Source organism: Plecotus auritus (genome assembly GCF_963455305.1).
Source record: "Plecotus auritus genome assembly, chromosome: 7".
Taxonomy (NCBI): domain Eukaryota; kingdom Metazoa; phylum Chordata; class Mammalia; order Chiroptera; family Vespertilionidae; genus Plecotus; species Plecotus auritus.
This window is the reverse complement of record NC_137774.1, coordinates 135628480-135653563: the sequence shown is the minus strand read 5'-3', so window position 1 is coordinate 135653563 and position 25084 is coordinate 135628480. Positions and strand designations below refer to the sequence as shown.

The following is a 25084-nucleotide window of genomic DNA, read 5'->3' as shown; positions in this document are numbered from 1 at the left end:
CGACTCCAGAAAGGCAGCAGATTGGACCGTTTTAGACTCTGAGCTGCTTGCTTGCTCCCTGGGTTCTGTTTGAGCAGAGAGAGTTGCACAGGAGAACCCGCCCCTCAGAAAGGCTTTGGCACAACGTTGTAGGCGCTCGGCTCGGCAGGGATGACAGGCAGCCAGGCACTCGCTCTCTTAGCCTGGGACGCTCTCCCAGGTATTGGGCAGCATGGGGAGCAGTGGCTACTCCTCTGCTTGCCCTGTGTGTCTGCAGGACTGCTGGTGCCGGGGAAGGGAGTGGGAGGTGGTCCTGGGCACTGTGGGAAGTATGGAAAACAGCTCGGACTGGGGATGCAAAGGAAGGTGCAGAGCCCGGGCTTCCCACTGTTCTGTGCCAGGTGTCAGGTCTGCATGTTAATCTGCCAGGATAGCCTTGTCTTTACATTGCTTATTAAACTGACTTAAGAAACATGTAAAATAATCTTTAATCTCATTATCCCAATATAATCATTGTGAGCATTTAGGCATATTTCTTTCTTGTTTATATTCCCTCCCGTATGTCCTTTTATTTGTTTTTTGTTTGTCTGTATTAAAATTAGTTAATATTCCTATCACGTTGATGAGGGTGTTAAAGTAAATTTTCACTATTCATAACTTTCAAAATTAGAAGAGTGCCCATCTGTGAAAGTCTCCGTGGGAGAATTGAAACAAATGAAATGCCTACACTCTCCATCCAGAAGTGAGATCCTGACTAAATCTTAAACCCCAAGTTCACTGGAGATTTGCATTTGAATACCTTTGCTCCAGCGGAATGAAAAGGATCACACACACACACACACACACACACACACACACACACACACACACAGTTCCGTTTGTTAGGGTTTTCACACATTTTTAGTTCTCTCACAGCATCCCTCTATAAGAAAAAGTAGATTAGATAGCCCCAATTTATAGGTAAGGCCAGGGGAGTTTATAATGGTTTAAAGATTAATTTGAGGTCCTAGTCCAGACCTCAAAGTGTTTAGACAGTAATAAGATTTGGGATGAGAGAAATGTCACCTGCTTGAGCTAGGCATGCAGACCCATGTACCACTGATTCTCTTATATAGTGCTCTATAGCAAATCACCCAAAACATAGTGAATAAAACCACCACCATCTTCTTGTGCTTACTGATTCTTTGAGCTGGGAATTCAGGCAGGGAAGAGTGGGAATGGCTTGACTTTTCTCCATTTACTGGACCAATTAATGTGCTAGAAAGACCCAAACTTCTGGGCGAGCTGGAATCATCTGGAAACTTCTTCATTCGTATGCCCGGTACCTGGTCTGGAGTGACTTGAAAGGTTGGACTCAGCTGGGGCTGTTTACCAGAGCACCCTCAGGTAGTCTGTCCACGTGGCCCTCCTCGCATGGGGCTGGCTTCCAAGAGACCCAGAAAAAACTGCATGGACTTTTATAACCCAGCCTCAGAAGTCAGGCAGAGTCCCTTCTGCCACTCTGTATTGGTTGAAGCTCTTGTGTGTTTGCCCAGATTCATGGGGACGGGGCATAGATCCCACCTCTTTTTATTTATTAATTTTTAGAGAGAGAAGAAGGGAGGGAGAAAGGCAGAGAAAGAGAGAGAGGAGGGAGACATTGATTTGTTGTGCCATGTACTTATGTATTCATTGGTTGATTTTTGTACGTGCCATGCCTGGGGATCGAACACGCAACCTTGGAGTATCAAGATGGTGCTCTCTAACCAACTGGCCAGAGTAGATCCCACCTCTTAATAGATGGAATCAAAGAATTTGTAACCACTTAAAAAAGTCACATCAACTATTTAGTCCACGCTATACTGTAGCACTGATTCAATAGAAAATTAGTGTGAGTAGAAGTCAGCAAAGCTATATCAAGAATGAGTTCATTATAAATGGGGAAATAAAAGATGAGCTCTGTATATTGTAAAGAATTAATGAAACCTGGCTTGTTTGGCTCAGTGGATAGAGCGTCGGCCTGTGGATTGAAGGGTTCTGGGTTCGATTCTGGTCAAGGGCACATGCCTGGGTTTCGGGCTCAATCCCCAGTAGGGGGCATGCAGGAGGCAGCCAATCAATGATTCTCTCTCATCATTGATGTTTCTGTTGCTCTCTCCCTCTCCCTTCCTCTCTGAAATCAATTAAAAGATATAAAAAAAAGAATTAATGAAAAAAACTAAGATGAAGTTAACTTAAGTGCCTGACAATTGGGTAGTGGTTTTAATAAATTGAAATATGTATATTAGAAAAAAACAAAAAGAAATACTATGCAGCCTTTAAAAAGAATGGCATAATGGCTCTATATGTAGCGACATGTATTAAGTGACAATATTATTTACAGAAAAAAACGTATTCAAAAATTCATTAATATTTTAATATAACATAAGTATATATGTAAAAATGTAGGAAACAATTTAAAAGGAATCACATCAAACTATTAGTGGTGGGGAAAAGAGTAGGACTTGGTTGGGTGTTGAGTAGGAAGAAGAATTCACTTGTTACTCTGTAATTCTATGCAGTTTAAATTTTTTAATGAATTAAGTATTCCTAAATTGCTCTTATGAGTTGCTGTGTGAGATTTTAACTTTTAAAATATGTTAAAGTTGATTGGGTAAACATCTAAAAGTTGGGATGTTATTATACCTTACCTTCCTTGTATTTTATTATATGACAGTTATGGTAGTATTGGTTTAATATATGCACAAGTAGGCACTAGTCTGCTTAGCATGCACTGTAGTCGACAGAGAGATGTAAGAAAACCAGTCTTTTTGTTGATTTGTTTGGTTTTGTTTCTCTTCTCGCTACTTTGCCTAGAAGTCTCGCTGGTGGCAGCACGATTCCTGAAATGCGTGGTGATTCCAAGTGACCTTTGTTAATGGCTTTCATATTTACAAAGAGTGGGCATACTCATGTTGGGTTGAAACATTTAAGCTTGTATTATCTCCCAAATGGAATTAACTGTATTCATATAATCAAGTTGGGGAAATTCTGCAGCATTAGAAAAGGTTTGTGGCTTTAATAAGATTTAACCCCGTCTATTTCTGAGCTAATATTCTGGGGTGGGTTTTTTTTGAGCATCACCCACCCCTTGAGCTAATAGAACAGTGTGGAAGCATGAATGGAGATCTGGATCTGTTTTAAATATATAAGCCCCTTGCTTATTTCCTGTGCTGTATAGCAAACTAATCATTTTTCAAACAATGACATTATTTCAATTATATCCTAATGAGAGGTAGTGAGAGTGACTTACCCAGTGTCAGTGACTGAGCCGTGTCCTGGCTGGGCATTGCTATAGGTAATACTTCCTGCCCACATGGCATTTACCTTGGAGTAGAATAGACATCAAATAAGAGATTATGAGAGGACTGGCTCACAACTTCGTAAAACGCCAGGCAGGATGTCCTCTGCTTGCCCCTTCCATTCCATCCTGCTCTGTCCCGGGAGGCAGGCTGTTAAAGGTATGGGCTCCTTGCTCTGGCTTTTGGAAGCTAAGTCAAGATATTTGTTTCCCTTGCTCCATTCTCCCCCAGGCTGGGGATTGGAGATGATGTGGGTTCCTCTGCTGAAAGTCACAGCTCCTCTCTGGTGGCTCTCGCCTGCTAAATTCTTGCAGCAAATACTCCCTCTTCCTGTCCCTTCAGATCTGGGGAGTTGAGGGGTCTCTGCTGCTGTAGCTCCTGGGTACCCCACAATCCTTGCTCATTTCCCTGAACTGGTTTATGCCTATATAAATAGTGCTTTACTTACACCCTTTTCAGTTATCCTGTTTGAATACCATTTCTGTCCTGCCTGTACCCTAATTAGATAATATCCCATTTTGCTAATAGACAAGTTGAGGCTTAGAGATCTGATCATCCGAACTGGGATTAGAATCCAGGCTATTTTATGTCAAGCCTCACCCGAGGATATTTTTCCATTGATTTTTAGGGAGATTAGAAGAGAGAGGGAAAGACAGAGAGAAACATCAATGTGAGAGAAACACATGACTGGTTGCCTCCTGCATGAGTCCCAACCAGGGCCCTTGACCGGAATCGAATCCAGGACCTTTTGATCCGCAGGCTGATGCTCTATCCACTGAGCCAAACCGGCTAGAGCTCAAACATAATTCTTAAATCCAGTGCTTTACCATTTGCCTATAGTGACTCGGGGTAGGTTCTCATTGTCATCCTCAAATTGAGGAGAAGGAAAAGTTTCTTACCTGTTAGGTGTAACTATGAAGTTAGGAAGCTGGACAACAAACTAGGTCTTATACATTTAAATAAGCAATATCCTTCAAGTCAGCTTGCACTGTTTAGAGTTTTGCTACTTTTCTTTTGGAATTGCTGTCAGAATCATTTTATCAGCCAGGAAGGAAAAAAATCATCTAAAGTATGAGACCTTCATTTTGCCACCTTATTTTCTAAGCGAGGCTTAAGTCGACTGCTTGGTTGTTTCCAAACATCTGATCCATCTCTGAAGACCAAGTTTCAGGATATTTGAAAGAAATGCATAATTGAGTTGAATTCCAAAAGAGGCATCTAAGAATATGCTCAGTCATGGCAGCCAAGTTGGAATGGACATAGAGCTTCTCAGATGGCTATTTTGAAGGATAGAATGCTTACTTCTCTGTGCAGTCTCTTGCCTTATAAATACCAGAACTTAATCATGTTACCCGAGTCTCATCTCCACTGCATCCAGACTCTGTATTCATTTCCTTGACCTGCCGAGGAACTCTGGGCTAACTGGGATGACAGTGAGGACTGCCCATTATTGCTTTATAAGCAGAGCTATCTTTGAGGCAACATAGTGTAATGGTGAAGAACTGGGTCCTTGAGCCAGACCACTGGTTCCAATCCAGGCTCCACAAATGACCACTCCTCATTTGATAGGTAGAAATTATAATACCCGTCTCATGAAGTTTTCGTGAGGATTAAGGTAATTATGTAAAGGACTTAGGATGACTATCACAGCTGTATGTGCTCAACAATAACTAGCATGTTTTTGGTGGTTTTTTTTTAAAATCACTGTTCATCATCATCATCACTCATCTTCACAGTCTGAGACGCCCATTGATTTTTCCTCCTCCTGTATAATCACATCCCTCTGGTCTCGTCTATCACATTTCAGCAAACTCCTTTATTTCCTGGGTAGAATACAGAAATTAACTCTCTAATGTACCTACTTTTGCAGAGGTGTGTCTCAGTTATGGGCTCTGAGAAAAAGAACCAAAGAAGCAGGGATGAAGAGCCGGGTGGGAAAGTGAGCTTTTAGGGAAGAGAAGGTACCACTCTAAGAATGCTGTTTCTTACAAAGCCAGTGGTTATGATCTGGTGAGCCTCAGCCACCTGTTTGGGCTGGTTTCTAGTCTGCTTCTGCTGCCTGTTTGACAGGTACCCTTTCGGTCACTACCTCTTGTGCCTCTGTGTCTTCAACTTGAAAAGTGTTAATCCTGTTACTTCCCTACCTTCTGTAACTTGGTGGACCAAACTGTTGCAGACAAGCACCCCTCTTACATCAGACCTGTAACACATACCAAAATGAAAGAAATTTTGCTTTTCTTAAGGAAGCATTTCCATGTGCCACAAAGAGAGCGTTCAGAGCCCGGATGAGCAGGCGTCGCAGCAGGACGGCACGTGTGAAATGAAGTCAGGCCTGTGAGAAACAGGAATCTGGTACCCAGCTCTCTCTGCATCAACTCCAGGAACCATAAAGAGCTACTCACAGCATGGGGAGTCGGAAAAAACCTACCTACTGGCCAGGGGGCCATGGGAAAAAGAAAGGAACTGGAAAAAAAAATAAAACAAAACAAAATAAAAATACCTGGGACCCAAAGCCTGCATCAGCTGGAAGTGAGGTGGTTGACCTCTTCTCCGTATGATCTGAGCCCCTCCATCTGAGACATTAACACAAAGTTGTCTAAAGCCAGTTGAAAAGGTTAAGGGAGCAATAAAAAGGGATTCGGGTATAAGGCACTCATTGATTATTTCTCAAATTTTCTGTAGGGGATGTTGTAATTCTCTTCTTCCCACCCTCCAATTAAAATAAAACCCTATGGTATATTTATTACAAGGAATCTTTCTTAACTCCCAATAGTCTGATCTCATTTCCTTGAATGAAAATGGTACCAAGGTAAGCTGGGTTATAACATGTATAGTCTGTCATTATTAGACCTATGGATTGACTTCACCCATTAAGTAGCTCTAGTGATGAATAAGGAAGCTGTGTGTGTGTGTGTGTGTGTGTGTGTGTGTGTGTGTGTGTGTGTGTGTGTGTTGGGGAGGGGAAGGAATGTGAGGCCACAGGGCAGATATGAAAACACACCTGGCCACTTACGTTCCCTTCACGTGGGACAGAGTTTAACGTTGAGTGTGTGTAAACATCTCACCTTGCCTGAGTCACTACGTTGGAGCCCCAATTCCTTCCTTTTCCTTAAGTTGAAAACTGACTAACAGTATAACACCAGAGTAAATACCAAATTCATTCTGCATGAATCTAAAGAGATATACAATAGGAGTTTAAATAACCACGTTCTAGCTGAAAATATTTGCTGGAAGGAGCTGTTCAATGGAACGGCCATAATTTATGGTGAGAAAACATGTACAAGTTAGTCATTTTCAGAGTTTTAAATCATCTCATTGTAAAATGTTTTTTTTTTAAATAAATCTTTATTCAGATTATTACAATTGTTTCTCCTTTTTCCCCCCATAGCTCCCCTCCACCCAGTTCCCACCCCACCTTCTGCCCTTACCTCCCCCTCACTGTCCTCATCCATAGGTGTATGATTTTTGTCCAGTCTCTTCATGAACCCCCCATACCCCTTTCCCCCTGAGAATTATCAATCCACTCCCTTTCTATACCCCTGATTCTATTATATTCACCAGATTATTCTGTTCCTCAGGTTTTTAATTCACTTGATTTTTAGGTTCACTTGTTGATAGATATGTATTTGTTGTTCATAATTTTTATCTTTACTTTTTTCTTCTTCCTCTTCTTTAAGAATACCTTTCAGCATTTCATATAATACTGGTTTGGTGGTGATGAACTCCTTTAGCTTTTTCTTATCTGTGAAGCTCTTTACCTGACCTTCAATTCTGAATGATAGCTTTGCTGGGTAGAGTAATCTTGGTTGTAGGTTCTTGCTATTCATCACATTGAAAATTTCTTGCCACTCCCGTCTGGCCTGCATAGTTTCTGTTGAGAAATCAGCTGACAGTCGTATGGGTGCTCCCTTGTAGGGAACTAACTGTTTTTCTCTTGCTGCTTTTAATATTCTCTCTTTGTCTTTTGCTCTTGGCATTTTAATTATGATGTGTCTTGGTGTGGTCCTCTTTGGATTCCTTTTGTTTGGGGTTCTGTGTGCTTCCTGGACTTGTAAGTCTATTTCTTTAACCAGGTGGGGGAAGTTTTCAGTCATTATTTCTTCAAATAGGTTTTCAGTATCTTGCTCTCTTTCTTCTTCTGGCACCCCCATAATTCTGATGTTGGTACGCTTGAAGTTGTCCCAGAGTCTTCTTACACCATCTTCAACTTTTTGGATTTCTTTTTTTTTGCTTTTTGCTTTTTCGGTTGAGTGTTTTTTGCTTCTTTGTATTTCAATTCTTTGGCTTGATTTTTGTGTTCCTCTAGTCTGTTTTTGGGTCTCTGTATAATATTTTTTATTTCAGTCAGTGTATGTTTAATTTCTAGTTGGTCCTTTTTCATATCTTCGAGGGTCTCGTTATATTTATCGGCCTTTTCTAGGATATTCTTGAAAAGCCTTATAACCGTGGTTTTGAATTCTATATCCAGTCGTTTGTTTTCCTCTATTTCTTTCGTTTGTGATCTGATTCTTTGACGCCGCATTTTCACTGCTTCCCTGAGTTGGTAGGGTAGATTTGTGTGCTAGGTTTCCAATATGGCCCAGTGGGTCGGCCTCCCCAGTTAATCTGAGGTGGACACTCTTGGTGCACCCCTTTGTGGACTGTGTGTACAGCCTTGTTGTAATTAAGTCTTTGATAGTTGTTGGTATCACTGGGAGGAATTGACCTCCAGGCCAGTTGGCTGTAAGGATCAGCTGTGTCTATGCTGGGAGAAGTTCGGTGCTGGAGACAGCCTTATAGGATTAGACTTGCCAAATTGCAATAGCCTCTGTGCTCAGCTTGGATGGGGTGGAGTCTCAGTATTGGCTTCCCGTCAGCCTTGCCCTTGCGCGCACATGCGCGCCTTCAGACCTCTGCCTTCCCCGGCTCCCGAGTCTCCGCCTGAGAGTCCAGACTCCCCCCACAAGAGCGTGGGTCCCCAGGGGCTTGCCAGGAACTGGGGTCCAGTGCAGTCAGAACTGGGGCTCAGTGCAGTCAGGAGCCTCCGACTCCCTTCTGCTAGGGAAAGCCTGTGGCAACCTCCGCAGCCTTTGTGCGCACTGGCACACGCGCGCCTTCAGACTTCTGCCTTCCCCAGCTCCCGAGTCTCCACCCGAGAGTCCAGACTCCCCCAGTAAGAGTGTGGGTCCCCAGGGGCTCGCCCGGAACTGGGGTTCAGTGCAGTCAGAACTGGGGTTCAGTGCGGTTGGGGGCTTCCTTCCCCCTTCTGCCAGAGAAAGTCAGCCAGGCTCTCAGCCGCCCTTCCTCTCTGTGTGCACAAAGACCCTTTGCCATACCTCCAATTCTCTGTGAGCTTTTCTCTTTCCTTCTAGTTGTAGAATTTTCACTCAGCCAGCTTTCCTGTGGTTTTGGATGGTGTCCGTTCTGTCTTTTAGTTGTAGTTTTGAAATTGTTGTGCGAGGCAGCAGTTTAGGTGCTTACCTATGCCGCCATCTTGGTTTCTCCTCATGTAAAATGTTTTAATATAATTATCTGACATATAAAATGGATGGTAGCAAAGGTTATGGTAGATGTACAGGTTCAACTTTGTCCTGCTTAATTTATACAAGAGGACAGGGCCATATATGGAAATCCTGGATTCTAGAACCTACACACCTGAATCTGGCCTCCCTAGCTCTCTGAGCTGTGTTTTCCTCCTCTGTAAATTAGAATTGTCTGTCCAGTAGATCAGTAGTTACCTGTCAGGCTGCTAGCACAAAGCCTTGTAAATTAACGAATGGCAGCTGCTGCGGGATGTGGCATTTTATGTCTGAAATACACCCAGGGTTTTATCATAGAGCATGTCTTCAGCTGTAGACTTCATGGCTGAAGTTTTAGTACATAGATGGGCAAACTCTAGACTCGTTTTGCATATCATTTTAACCCTTTCTTGGCTTTTTTTTTCTATTCCAAAGTCCCTTGGATGTATTTTTTCTTACATGTCAATTTTTCAAATATAGGTGTGGGATTGTGCCGGGGTTCTTTTCCCAGCCTTACAAAGGGTTCAGCATTCTGGAGAAAGGGGCTGCGTGTAGATGATTAAGAAGGAGTCCAAGGAGGGAAGATGTTTTTGAAAGGCATTGGGGTCAGAGCAGCTTCCAGCTGAAGGAGCTAGAAGGCTCTTACCTTGGCCAAGGAACCTGCTTTTATTAGTACAATTTGTCCCAAGGCAAGGTGGAAATATACACTTCAAAGGGTATGGTATCAAAGGGTATACAGAAACATTGTCAGTTTGGGGAATAGCCTACAGCTGTTCAGGTGAGGCAATAAAATGCCCTGAGCTGTCTGGCAGTTAACAATCCTATTCAGGTTTGGGGGGATGCCTTCTAGCCGTTTTCAACAGGTAAACTACATGTGACTCAACCCTGTTGAGCTCCCCAAGCTTCACCAACCTTTGGTAAAACTTGTAATTATTACATGCTGGAATTGGTTCTCGGCAGGATTGATTATAAAATCTACAAACTTATATAAAGAAACAAATAAGAAGGGAGACTCTTATAGATGGTCTTCCAATTGTAGAAAGAATAATGGGGTCAGAAAATTCTTAATATCCAGAGACAGAGAAACATCGATCAGACCATCAAACCTCAGAGGGAAGGTAGGGGAAGGTGGGGGTAAGGGGGAGAAAAAAAATTCTTCATAGATGCTAACATTAGTGGATGAAAGTTTTATGTATACACACACACACACACACACACACACACACACACACACACACACGAGGCCATGAAATTTGTGCACGGGGAAGGGGGGTCTCCTCAGCCCAGCCTGCACCCTCTCCATTCCGGGACCCCACAGGGGATGTCTGACTGCCGGTTTAGGCCCGATCCTGAGTCGGACATCCCTCTCACAATCTGGGACCGCTGGCTCCTAACTGCTCACCTGCCTGCCTGCCTGATTGCCCCTAATGGCCTCTGCCTGCCTGCCTGATCGCCCCTAACTGCCCCACCTGCCGGCCTGGTCGCCCCTAACTGCTCCCTCTGCTGACCTGATGGCCCCTAACTGCCTTTTGATTGCCCCTAACTGCCCCCCCCCCCCGCCGGCCTGGTCGCCCCCAACTGCCCCCTCTGCCAGCCTGGTTGCCCCTCACTGCTCCCCTCTGCTGGCCTGGTAGCCCCTCACTGCCCCCCCCCCCCCCCGCCGATCTGGTTGCCCCACGCAGCCTGTTGTTCGGACGTTTGGTTGCCCGTCACTGCCCGCCCCCCCTGCCGGCCTGGTCACCCCACTCAGCCTGCTGTTCAGTCATTTGCTCACCCCTCACTGCCCCTCCCTGCCAGCCTGGTTGCCCCACACAGCCTGCTCTTTGGTTGTTGCATGAGGGCGTCCTGACCAATTTGCATATTACCCTTTTATCTCTATCTCTATCTCTTTCTCTATCTCTTTCTCTATCTCTTTCTCTATCTCTTTCTCTATCTCTTTCTCTATCTCTTTCTCTATCTCTCTATCTCTATATCTCTCTATCTCTCTATCTCTCTATCTCTCTATCTCTCTCTATCTCTATCTCTATCTCTATCTCTATCTCTATCTCTATCTCTATCTCTATATATTACCCACATACTAGAGGCCCAGTGCATGAAATTCATGCACTAATAGGGTCCCTAGCAGCTACCGGCTGCTGTCTGGGGCCTCCCTCCCTTCCCCCGGCCGGCCCACCCACCCCCGGTCGAACTCCCAGAGAACTCCAGTTGAGGGGACAATTTGCATACTATGCTTTGATTATATAGGATATATTCTCAAAGTGTCTCCCTGCAAATTCCTTTCTATTACAAAGAGAAAAACAGTGAATGTGGAGTGGAGAAATCTGGCACACATCCCCTTAACCAAGTGATTAAAGTTAACGTTACATAATGTCACATGTTGATACAAACCAAATTCACATGCCTCCTGATTGGAGTTTTGGGTAGTGTTAAGTGCCCAAAGTGCATAAACAGCATAGAATCATGGGGAAAGATCAGACCAATCTAAACTGGTGAACGTGCTACATAATTAATGGTCTGTAATCTTCAAAACCATAAGCTCAGCAAAGACAAGGGCTGATAACAGTTTGAGATTAAAGGAGGCTGGAAAAACAGCAGCAACATGCATGGGACAAAAAGAAAGCTGTAAAGGACAAGTGGTGAGACTTGAATATGGACTGTGAATTGGATAATAGTGTTGATTAATATTAAATTTCCTGATTTGGATAATTGTTCTGAGGCCATGCCATAGAATGCCCTTGTTCTTAAGGAAAGCACACAATAAAATAAAATATACTGGGGGAGGAGGTGGGGAGGGAAATTGCAGCCTTGCGCTAGAGGGGCTGACATTTGTCATCACGTTCTTAGCTATTGGTCTGCTTACCCTTGTCCCAGCATGACCTTGGGAGAGGCATGGAGAAGGCTAACAATAGGGACAGACATTTCCTTTGAGCAGAGGTGGAATGCTATGTAGAATGAGAATGTCTCATTATTACCTTTGGGATGGATGAGTAAGAATTGTAAAGAACTGATGAGGACCCTAGGATCAATGTTTGAGACCAGAATGTGATCATTCTTGGCCTCTCTGTGGAGTATTTTATTCAGAGTTTTATTTTTTAACAACCTCCCAAGTGAATAGAATTATGAGAATAGCATTTTACCTTTTTGAACATATTTTTCTATAATGAAGCTAATCTTAAGCCATTAAATACTGTTAAAGGGGTGACAGATTTAAAAGTGTTCCCAGTTAGGAGATGAGGAAGTAAGACCCAGAGAGGATGAGTGAGTGACTTGCTCTAGGTGGTGCCTCCCAGACTGGACATTCATCCCATGGCCTTCTGGGATTGGATTCCTTCGTAGACCATTAGTTCTATGTATTTATTTATTTTTTCCTAGAAAATTAAGAAAATATAAAACAAACATACCTTCTCTGGTATAGATTAATAGTACTTCCCATCTCAAAAAGAGGATTAGACCAGAGAGATGCCATTTTTAATTTGAAACTCCTTGGTTCTATGAAATGGTTTAGCAAGGCTAAATTTGATTCAAGACCTATGTGCTGAGCCCTCTGGATATTCCCAAATTCACCACAGTAAGGCCTGGGTAGTCTGGTGTCTTAGGACCCGCCCCATGGTGTGTGATCAACAGGATGTGTTACTCTGTTTCAGTATGAATTGAATGGCGAGACCCTCAGGCCTGCAGTCTCACTTGCTGGAAGCAGCTGCACAGAGTGGTGAAGGGCGAGGTGATGGAGCTGGAGCGCCAGCCTGTGCATCTTGGCTGTGCCGCTTGCCAGCTGTGAACTCTGGGCAAGGATAATAATGAAGACTACAATAAAAATAATAGAACCTGCTTCATAGGGTTAATATTTGGAATTAAATGAGTTGATACTTGTAACAAAGTTAGGACAGCATCTGGCATATAGAAAGTGCTATGAAAGCATTTTATGAAATTGTGGTAAACTATAAGTAATTTTACTATTTTAACCATTTTTAAGTGTACAGTTCCATGGAATTAAGTACATTCACATTGATGTTCAATCACTACCATCCGTCTCTAGAACTTTTCATCTTCTCTAACACTTTGTACCCATTAAACACTTAACTCCCTATTTATACCTCCCGGCAGCACCTGGCAACTACCATTCTACTTAACGTTTCCATGAATTTGAAATACTATTCCAGCCTGAATACCTCATGTTAGTGGAGTCATACAATGTTTGTCCTTTCGTGACTGGCTTATTTCACTTAGCATAGTGTCCTCAAGCTTCATTCATGTTGGAGCATGTGTCAGAAGTTCCTTCCTTTTTAAGGCTGAATAATAATCCATTGTATGTATTGTCAACTAATGGTCATTGGCATCAATAGGAGCACCCAATTTGGGGTGCTGTGACAAAGGAAACTTTATTCTGTGCAAACAGCCGAATTGTGATACAGCAGTGCTGTGAGAATAGCACAGCTGTGGAACAGCTCACAGCCTGGCTGGGAGGCAGCTTGGGGACAAGGCAACCCTGGGGCCAGGCCCCTCTCCAGCTACACAGCTCTGCTGTGCTCTGGTCTCTCCACCTGCTCTGCACTGGTCTGCTCTGCTCCTGGGAGACCTCTTTGGTGCTTCATTCAGCTCCAGCCAGGGAAATAAAGTCTGTATTCTTTGGTGAAAAGGGAAAGTGTGCTCTCCATGCCAGAGGAGACAGAAATCCTTGCCCTGGTCCCTCCTCATGCAAATGAGCATTCCTAATCCTCACACTTTGAATGGTTCAAAAGGCACTGTCCTGACTGGTCAGAATGGATATGCTCTGATTGGTCATTGAAGAGGGATGGGGATTTATAACTGCACAGCTCCAATTGGATGGGGAAAGCCTCAGTCCTATTAATTGGAATGCTATTCTATGAATTCCTTTATAAGGACTGGCTCAGGTGGTAGGAACACGGTGCAGGCAGGCAGTTCAGAGTCTGAGGCAGGCAGTTTAGTGCAGGCTTTTCTCCAAATTATGGTTTGTGTGAGAGGCCCCTATTTAGAAACAGCTACTAGGCTCTGCTTTTAAATATACCAGTAAGCCCTGTTAGCCTCTAGGAGTCCTTCGTGGCAAGTGTCTTCTTTCATGGTATATACCATATTTTATCTGTTTACCTGTTGATGGGCACTTGGGTTAATTCCACCGTTTGGCTATTGGAAATAATGCTGCTGTGAACATGGGTGTACACATATCTGTTCAAGTCCCTGCTTTCGCTTCTTTTGGATATATTCCCAGAGTGGAATTGTTGAATCATGGTAATTTTGTGTTTAATTTTTTTGAAGAATCACCATACTGTTTTTCACAGGGTTGCACTACTTTACATTTCTACCAGCAATGCACATGGATTCCAGTTTTTTCACATTCTCATTGACACTTGTTATTTTATGGCTTTTTTTTTAGTATAAGCATTTTTATATAGAGAAAAATATTAGATTTTTTTTAACAACCAATAGTCTAATATTTAAGTTGTTGCCTTAGTTTTTTAAAGAGAGAGAGGCATGAATAAAATATTTTTACTAGATAAGATTTGGGAAATCTGGCTAATCAGATACTGGTTCAAATGTTTACCAGCAAAACTTGTACCAGAACCCTTATTTTGTGTTTCCTGCCAACCCCCAACCCCTTGCAGTATATGTACTGCAACTCTGTTTTTAAGGAGAAAGACAATTCATAACAAATAAGCTCATGCCAAGAACTTACTTAGAAACAAAGCACGTGTGGGTTTATGTGCTGTAGTCTGTAGAAGGTAGGTTTACGCAGTTTTATCTACCAGATTGGACCAAACCTACCTTCCAAGAGTTTTGTACAACCTGAGTGAAGAACAGACTTGGAGCCTCCAGCGTAAAACCAGCCCGTCCCTGAAAAAAGACGTGGAAACACAGATGGGATGAGAAAGTTCTGTGCCTCTTTGACTCCCATTTTCCCCTCTTGGCATGCTTCCCTACTGTGTCAGTGGGTGCTGTGGGCACCACTGCATTGAGAGGAAGATGTCCATTCCCGGTTCCAGAGAGCCCTGTGGGCCACAGCGAGGGGTGCTGCAATGGGGCATAGCCAGACCCTCCAGGGCAGCTGGGATAAGTGGGTGGAGTGCTTCTAATGAGATGCTTCCCAGAATGACACCCCCCCACCAGCTGGTTCTCTAAGCTGCCTGCACATTTGCAGCCAACTGTGAGCTAAGCTGATGTCAGTGCCCGATACCTACACACCACTAAATTGGTCACTGGTGGTGTGCGGACTGTGCAGCCTGCAGGGTACCCATGGACATCTGCTTGGAATGCCGATTCTACTAAGTCTGGAGGTGGGAACTCCCTTGTATTTTAAATACTGAAACACCGTTCACTTGTGGAGAAGAATGCAAACTGGATGATCTTTTTTCAAGTATGAGACTGAAATGAGACAATTCATGTTTATTGGGCATTGAGCTGTGCCCCTTCTCTTCACCCCCAGTTCTTTCTATGTGTTTACTCTCTTCTGCGTTATTTTTCTATGGAAAGGCTCACTGATGCACGGCTTGGGAAGCCTGGAGGTATGTTGAATTCTAAGAGGGCCCAGAAAGGCTGGTTTGCATCTGCTGAAGGCAGAGTGCCGGTTAGGAGTCCAACTACTGCTAGACCATGCTTGCTTTCTTTTTTTAAAAAAAGTTATTGATTCATGAGAGAGAGGGGGGGCATCAATTTGTTATTTCACTTATATGATTGTATGTGTTCTGTTTCCTCCTGACATGATATTTAAGAGGGAGGGAAGGCGGGATTAGGGGAGGGTCAGGAGTGGCCCAAGACCATTCCTCAGGCATCCACCTGAGCAGCACAGTTGGTGTGCTGCTCAAGGCTCTCCGCTGAGTGGAAGCATCAGATGGCAGTGGATGATGGAGCACTGGGAGCGGGGATGGGGAGTCAAGGATAGTGAGGAGCAGATTGAGGGCTCTTTAATCTTCATCCCCATTTCCCAGGATGCAACTCTGCAGATGTTCCGAGGGAAAGCAAATCCTTGATGACCCTGAATACTGGTGACCTGGAAAAAGGAGGAACTTGGTCTGGGTGTTTAGATTAATAGTTATTACAGTCATTGACGTCACTGATTTAACAACTCATGCCCAATGAACTCTACATGTTCTACAGCAATTATGTGTGTTGTTAGATGTAGCAGGTTAACTTTGTTGAATGAGCTTTTAGCAATAAAAGGAACTCTGCCCAGCTTCTTGATTATGAGCTATCATCTGGTCTATGCACTGTCATCAAACAACCTGTAGTCTTGTCAACTGCACTGCTGAGAAACAGCTGTGAAATGTCCTGGGCAGCCTGTCTGTTCTTCTCAAAAGGTGTAGAGACCTTTGGAAGGGTGGGGAGGGGAGGAGTGGAGACTTTGTGGGCTGAGGGTGGGTCAGGAGACAAAGCACAAAAATGCATCTTGATGTGAGTGTAGTTTCCACATTCTTGTCTTTACTTTTCTAGGTGTGTTGCCCAACTTCCTCTCACCTTCTTCAACCCCCACTTCAAACTCTTTTTTAAAAAAAAAATATATTTTATTGATTTTTTACAGAGAGGAAGGGAGAAGGATAGAGAGTTAGAAACATCGATGAGAGAGAAACATCGATCAGCTGTCTCTTGCACACCTCCTACTGGGGATGTGCCCGCAACCAAGGTACATGCCCTTGACCGGAATCGAACCTGGGACCCTTGAGTCCGCAGGCCGACACTCTAATCCACTGAGCCAAACCGGTTAGGGCCCACTTCAAACTCTTAATCTAGAAAACTGGCTCTGATTAATCCAATCATGGAATCATCTTTCTTTCCCTTGGTTTTTCTGTTCTTTGTCCTATAATTAGTTTGTCTTAAAGGGGTTTTCTAACCTTTCTCCAGTGTTCAATATGTGTTCTGTTAGAAGGTAAACTATTAGGGGCACAGAGTCCTTTCTCCTGCCCATCTCATCCCTTCTCTCTACTCCTGACCTGCACTGCAACTATTTAGCCATTAGTAGGAGACTTGACCACATACCAAAAGAAACACATTCTGTTGTTGTTGTATTTATTGGTTTTAATTATAAGGAACTTGGAAGCATTTTAGGACTCTGCATCTCCATAATTCTCTGCCAGCATTTTGCACCTAGTGGATCAATAATAAGAATAAATTTCTTTCCTAAGTTGGCTTTATAATCGTGGACACTTCTGCTGCACAAATGCTAGCAGGGCTCTCAAGGCTGGAGTAGAAACAATGACTTAATCCTTAAATTATATTCAGATCCTCTCAGGAACTAGTGGCTGATGCACACATTGGCTACTTCCTCTGACCTGCAGGAGACTTGCAGGCCCGGGGATTTACCTACAGAACCATGGGCCAGTCCCAGCCAGGAAGAAACCCCTGAGGGAGATCAATTACTCATTTGAATCTGAAGCAGAAGAAAATGAACTATATTTAAGGTGGTTGCTGTCCTGGCTGTTGTCTAAAGTTTGAGCTTTGGACTAAAGAAAACCTTGGCATCTTTCATTGTGTTTACAAGAACATCCATTTTTCGGAACTCAGGACAGTGTACTTTCTAAGGGCAGTGGCACTTCATGTTAGAACAGAAAGCACACAACAAACCAAAGCTAAAATGTTTCTGGCTTTGCTGCCCAATGGGATAAATTCTTTTGCACAAGAGAGCTCTTCCCAGGGTATTCTATACACTTTGCAAGCAATTTACAAAATCATGGTTTGTGTACATTCTCCTCAGCCTGCAGGCTTGATGTTAGCTTCACCCACTCTTGCCAACTCAACTCCCTTCCCACATTAGCCATTCCATTTCTTCCTATGGCTCCCTGTACTGTTGACATAAAAGAATAAAAATGTGTTTGCTCTAATATAATAGGGGACCTCCAAAAGTTTAGTAAAAACTAAACAAACACCAAGAGTTGTTTTTATTTTTATTTTACTTTTTTAAATTTCTTTATTGATTAAGGTATTACATATGTGTCCTTATTCCCCCATTACCCTCCACCTCCCATTCATGCCCCCACCCCCCTGTGGTCTGTGTCCATTGATTAGGCTTATATGCATGCATATAAGTCCTTTGGTTGATCTCTCCCCCTTATCCCCACTGTCCCCTACCTCAAGAGTTGTTTTTTTTTTTTAAATATATTTTATTGATTTTTTACAGAGAGGAAGGGAGATGGATAGAGAGTTAGAAACATCGATGAGAGAGAAACATCGATCAGCTGCCTCCTGCACATTCCCTACCGGGTATGTGCCCACAACCAAGGTACATGCCCTTGACCGGAATTGAACCTGGGACCCTTGAGTCCGCAGGCCGACGCTCTATCCACTGAGCCAAACTGGTTAGGGCAAGAGTTGGTTTTAATTACAAACTAGGTCTGTACTCTAGTTCTGGGACCTTGAGCAAAGCACTTACCCCGTTTTAATCTTAGTCAAGTGGTCGTAATAATACTTGTCCATTTATCTGATGGGGCTGTTGTAGTCATATGAGATCACTTACATAGTAGCACTTTATAAATGTATATATGATTTGTATGAAACAGGAGAGCCCGGCATTTTTGGTTCAAGTCCTGCTGCTTGATGTTGGCACCATATGAGGTGTTTTATGGTTCCTTACAAGTCCCAGTACTCCCAGAACGTAATGTGTGAACTGAAGCCTGTCCTACTTAAAACCAGAGAAGCTTTTTTGCTCATGAGAATTGACCTATACTGCTTTAGTCCAAAGTCAAGTTGAATTGTATTCTTGATCCATGACTCTGTTGTCATCATTTCTCCATTTGCATAGCATGATCCACTTGAGAGCTGAGTTTTTGGCATATTTAAAAAATTGACTGCCCCGAATCATGTGTTAATTCACACTCACTAACAAACAGCATATGCTTGCATTAATAGTGTCATTCTGTTCTACATCACAGCCTTTTAATTGAGTCTGTTATATTAGTTAAACTTCTCTTCTAATATAAGTTTAGTTTTAAGTCAGCTCCCAAGTATATCCCTAGAGCAGTGGGGTGCTTCCATGTTTTTTTTTCTCTTTAATTATATACAAACTTATCTTTCTGGAAATTGGCATGACAATTCACATTCCCTACCGGGTATGTGCCCGCAATTGGGGTGACTTCCTGGTGCTGAGCCATGTGCAGTTGCCACCTCCGCCATCTGAAGTCACAAAATGAGTTGGCTGCAGTTTGTTGACTTCCCTTTTCTTCCCCCGTACCATGCTCTTCATCATCCTGTTCATACTGTTGCCAAAGTCTGCCTTGCAAAGCATCACCGTGTTTTTCTCTCTTCTCCCTAACTCAGACTTGTAAGGTTTCATGTCATACAGGCTTGTTGCACCTTCTCTTCTTTCTCCAATTCAGGTTCCTTACGTTCATTCCATCTCACTTATGTCTTACCCTACCTGTTCTCTCTCATCAACTTATCATACCAAGTCTTTACACTGTTAAGGCCTTTCAACAGAATATCATGACATTAATCATATTCCTCTCTGCTGTCTTTGAACGGTTACTACACAATCTGACTATATATTCATTGTAAATCTTGAATGACTGATCCTTTTCTTATAAGTTCAAATGTATCAATTAGCTGCATGAAAGGCCTTTTTTGCAATGGATATAGCATTAAGGCATACTCCTTATTATCTTACTAATACAAGCCTAAGTGGTTGTCATACCGTGATGCCCTCATGCCGTCACAAGGTCGCTGCATGCACAGGGGACGTGTGCAGGTGGGTGGGGCTTGATGCTGTGTGCACCGCATGGAGCCTGCCTGGGAGTCCCGCCTTTGTGAGGTGAAGCCTACCTGCGGGTTCTTGTGGGGAGGCTGCCTGGGGATCCCGCCTCCACATGGCGAGGCCTGCCTTGGGGTCCCACCTCCACACGGCGAGGCCTGCCTTGGGGTCCTGGGGGTCCTGGCTCCACGCAGCACAGAGGCAGGACCCCCGGCTCCGGCCTACCTCTTTGGGGCAATCCATCGAGGAGCCCCCAGATGGGTAGGCGGGACCTACCTCTTTGTGGTGATCAATCGCAGGGCTCCCACACTGTGATAGGGCACAAGCCAGGCTGGGGGACCCCCCCCCCAAGTGCACAAATTTCATGCACCGGGCCTCTAGTTTATATATATGTAAATGTTAGTTACAGAAAAGTAAAATTAAAATATTTTTCTGTAACTGAACATTAAAACAAATTTAATCTTTTGTTACTTCTGACATACACATACTATGATATAGAGTATTTAGAAAATGGATGATAATCAAAAAAGTTAAGGAAAAAAACCTCAGAGGCCTCCTTTTGGAAACAAATGTTTTAATATTTTGATCTTTTCTTTTAGGCTTCCCTCCCCCTGAATTATAATGCATATAATAACATACCCTTATATAATTATAATTAAGAATATATACACACACACACACATTCAATGTATGTATAAGTGTGTGGAATTAAAATTGTGTTGCTTTTCTCAGTTTATTTAACTTCAAATACATTCAGTTTGCAAGTTATATGAAAGACAGGTGCTAAAGCCTCTAAAACTGAGTATAATCAATTTTAGCTGATTACCTGTTATCTTTATTATATATAAATTTTATATTTTATAACATTTAATAGTTGAATTAATTTAACTATTAAGTAATTTGTAATATATATGAATTTAAAATATGATTTTGAAAAATACTCATACAACAAATTCCTGGAGTAGGTAGCATTATTCCTATTTTACAGATGAGGAAACTGAATGTCTAGTTAACTCATCCATGACTGTGACACTAATTATAGTCACTGCCCTTTCTACTCAGCCAACTCCTTTTATATCACGTGTTTTTGTCAGTTTAGGCAGAAATTCACCTTTTGGGGGGAAAGAGGAGGACGACACAGATAACAAAGGTTAAATTTTCTCAAATGTGTTCTCAGCATTTATTGATCATATCATTTTGCTTATGATGTACCATGTCAGTGGTCGGCAATCTCATTAGTCAACAGAGCCAAATATCAACAGTACAACGTTTGAAATTTCTTTTGAGAGCCAAATTTTTTAAACTTAAACTTCTTCTAACGCCACTTCAAAATAGACTCGCCCAGGCTGTGGTATTTTGTGGAAGAGCCACACTCAAGGGGCCAAAGAGCCGCATGTGGCTCGCGAGCCGCAGTTTGCTAACCATGGTACCATGTAAGTAGCATCATCTTTCTGTTGATTAGTGAGACATCAATAATAACTTTAATGGTGCCCTCAGAAGAGCCAAATGGTTGCTGGACCGATCATCCATTTACATGCAGGGAGGCCATGGCGCTTCAGTAGAGTAGAAAGACCAGAACCTTGAAATCAGGGTTGTTTCCTATTCCAACTCTGCCATTTAACTGTCTTTATGATCTTAGAATTACCTAAACCTAAGTTAGCTAACCTCTCTAAGACTGTTTCCCATCAGAAAAATGGAGACTGAAATTCCCATCTTAAAGGGATTGCAGGTTGTATATAGAGTATCTGACACATAGTGAGTGCTTATTAAATGTTAATCCCTTCTGTCTGCTATTTTTCATGCATGCATCACATGGAGCTTACATTGACTGGAGAAATATGACATAAGTGCATGAAACATATGCAGAAAAGAGTCCTATTAATAACCAAGAGGTTGTTTTGTTTTCTTGCACCTACCTTTGAACTATTTGTGATTTATTGTGTGTGTTTTTTCTCCTAATAGTCAAGGAAAAATTAGGCCAACTATTGTCTTTTATGGCTCCAGCTTTGTAGATACAACTTCTTATATTCTGGCTTATTTGGGGCAGTTTTTGAGAGAATAGGGATGGTGTTAGCCCTGACTTACTGTTCCTTGGGAATAACCCTGGGGACTGTCATTATATAAATACACCTGCTAAGTCTGTTTAACAGTTGTAAAATATCATCATTCCCATGAGGTCTTAACGTTTAGATAAATGTCTGTGTTTTTAAAATATTCATTATCTATAGGGAACAGGGAGAATCATTTTAGGACTGGTTCTAAATAATTTGAAGTCTTTTGCACTGAGCATTTTAAGCATTAAAAGTTCACACCTAAGTAGAGGTGATTTGAATTCCTTTTCCTTTTAAAAATAGTAGGAGCTTATCTAGACTAAAGATATTACAATTGCATTCTGTAGTTTTAACTGTTAGAGTTAAAAATCTTAAAACTGGTCTTGGAAACTTGATACTCCATTCTTCCTTATTGAGGTATGTGTGGGATGATGGAGTGTATAGGAGCAGGCAGTGAGCAAATGGAATTTTCCCATGCCTACTTAGTAGCAAAAGAGATGAGTTTTATCCCTGAAGTGTTTTCTAAAATTATCATTGTCTAAGAAATCCAAAATCTAGGAATCATTGCCTTTAATTCTTCTCCCAAATTGAGCAAAGTCTTAGATAGACCCCTTCCTCCCATCCTAGTCTGCACTCCAGTCCACCTCTGTATATGGGCCCAAACATCCTATGGTCTGCTCTAAGTTTCTGGAAAAAAAATACACACACACACACACACACACACACACACACACACACAGACACTGTTTTTGCTATTATTAAGACTTTCTCAAACTCATAACCTTGGCCTCCACTTTGACAATAGGTCATGAATGAAGGAAGGTGAGGCTAATGTGTGTGGTTGGAAGGACAGTGGGCCATATATAATATGACAGTTAGACATTCTTGTTCAAATATATGTTAGACATTCTTGTTCAAATTTGCACAGTAAACCAAAATTTGTTTTACTCTCATGTGTGTGGTTTAGCAATGAGATCCTGTTCTGAAAAGGTGTCCTGAGTTTTTTTTACCAGCTTGGTAGAAACAGATGGCATCTTAGGTGCTCAAGCGTGATCACATGATCCCATTAAGGGAGATGACCAGCCCCTTACATCCGTGTATAACCTGAAAATCCTCTGAAGTGTGTATTGATTTAGAACTTGGAGAATTATTAGAAATGTGTGATGGGGGAGAAGTTCCAGGAAAGGGGTAAAGGTCGGGCTGTAAATAAAGTTCACCTTCCCCTAGGACCAGGACTGTATGGCTGTGTTACTCTCAGGGCATTGGGCTTGGTAGGACTAAACCTGTGAGAGACACACATCTCTGCCTTTCAAGCTGAGCACACCACTCAGCAGCCTTTACTGAGCACCTGCTATTACCTGGCGCTTGTTAAGGATGTAGCGATGGATGAGATGTGAGCCCCTGTACTGAAAGTCTCATAATTTTGGTGACTTGATGAAGCCTCCCGTGTTTTTAACATGTGAAGGAGCAATCTATCGTTTCAGATTTTTTTTCAGTGCCTGTGAATATGTATCTGGTTGCTAAAAACTTTCAGGTTTGCCTATTTTTCAAAAGAAATTCAGTTTAGAGAAGTTTGAGCATGTGATTCTTTAAGGTTTAAGATTAAGTGCCTATGAGATGCTTGAGGAGGCTAGTGTGAAGCCAGAATATATTACAGGGCAAGTTTATTGAGTGTATCAGCTTATTGGAAATTTTGGACTTTGGATTCTCTCATTTTTATATTCCAGTCCCATCTCCTGCCCCTGTTTTAGGGTCTTGGAATCAGTTTTTTTCCTTATAGTACCTTCTTTGGGATATACACCATCTCCGGTAGCCATTTTTTAAGTACTGAGAGGGGAGATTTTCATTTAGATGTTTTTTCCCAGGTAAAAGCTGTTCCCAACTCTCAAATGGTTCAATACACGTTTGAATTGAATTACATACCCGAGGATATTCAGGGTTTCTTACAGAAATTTCGAGTCACACAAAATAACAGTGTGTACATAAAATGCTAAATTGTGGCATGTTTCCATAAATTAGTAGTGATACATATCATATTCCTAATTTGCTTTTCCTTAAAGGGACATGCCTTAAATAATACTGTTTCATGAAACAGAGATTCCCAACCCTAGTTTTTGTGATTCTTGCCAACTCTCCCTCCAGTATATCCCCACCTACCTAAGCCTCCTGTAATCATGCCAAACTTTTCCTTGTTTATAATTTTAAAAAACTTCATGAGGGACCTGGTGTGTCATATCTAAAGCAGCCACTGAAATATTTGTTGAACACACAAATGAATTTTAATACAAAGGCTGTGGTGGCCTTGGTTTCTCTGTGTATGAGGGGAACAAATAGAATAGCTGAAGTTAACAAATAACCATGCCAACTCCTTAATGAATGAGGTAGGTCTTGGGCTATTTTTACACTGGATTTTGTGGGTGTTCTTTGGGAGATGGACTTCTTAATGTTCCTTTGGCCTCTAACTTACATAATTCTATTTCAATACCTTCTCTACCAACTCACTCTCATTCTGCTTCTTAAACTTTGTGTAGTCCCTATATTGTGATTTCCATGGAAAGTTATTTTGCCCTGGCTGGTTTGGCTCAGTGGATAGAGTGTCCCAGGTTCGATTCCTGTCAAGGGCACATGCCCGGGTTGTGGGCTCTATCCCTAGTAGGGAGCGTGCATGAAGCAGCCCATCAATGATTCTCTCTCATCATTGATGTTTCTATCTCTCTCTCCCTCTTCCTTCCTCTCTGAAATCAATAAAAATATATTAAAAAAAGAAAGTTATTGCTTTAAAATACCATCTTTTAGACAACATTAGCTAACATTACAAATGGCATTTTGTGAGTTGATAATACTTCAGGAAGTTGTGTTCTTCGCAATGCCCTCATGTTTCTTAGGATTGAAAGCAGCCAATAGACATCAAATTTTGGAGGAAATTGCAGCTAATTGAGTTGCTTTAAAATAAAAACAATTCTGAAGGCACTTAAATGATCTGACCTTAGGTTTGGCCTTGAGGAGCTCATTCCCCGGCTCACTCAGATCTGGCAGTAGCATGACACTGGGCAAAGCTGGGGCAGTGGTGTGGAGGGACTTTCATCCCAGCCCTGGCTCTGCCGTTGACCAAGCAAATGACCATAGGCGGTCCCTTCCCCTTGCATGACCCCAGTTTTCCCAGTTTGTAAGAAAGAGATAATGCCTATCTCTCAGGGTGATTATGAGAACTACACAATAACATGGAAAAGTGCTTTATGGATGCTAAAGTTATGCTTAAGTGAATTCCTTTATCAGCTTCATGATGACTCTTTAAATGGCAGGGTTATTATCCATGCCTGTGGCTCTTATCAGAAGTTACTACTTAGTAACTCTTGAGTAATGCAGAAATATTTGCAGGCAACCTCTGTGGCTCAGAAGGAGCTGTTTTTGCTATTATTAAGACTTCCTCAAACTCATAACCTTGGCCTCCACTTTGACAATAGGTCATAATGAAGGAAGGTGAGCCTAATGTGTGTGGTTGGAAGGACAGTGGGACAGGTATGTGATCCAGTGGACCAGGTCAGA

The 25084-nt window shown here is 42.4% G+C and overlaps 1 protein-coding gene across 2 annotated transcripts in view; it reads left to right on the top strand.

Annotated features, from left to right (window-relative positions):
- The window catches only part of IQGAP2 (IQ motif containing GTPase activating protein 2), a 285446-nt gene that overhangs the window by 24283 nt on the left and 236079 nt on the right, over nt 1–25084 (top strand). The window contains exon 1 of one of the 2 annotated variants that reach the window (XM_080680285.1): nt 14936–15315. The exons of the other annotated variant lie outside the window; for it this stretch is intronic. Coding sequence (XP_080536411.1) covers nt 15276–15315 — 40 coding nt within the window. The 5' untranslated portion in view covers nt 14936–15275. Of the gene's footprint in view, nt 1–14935; nt 15316–25084 lie in introns of those variants that run through there. 2 annotated transcript variants of the gene reach the window in all.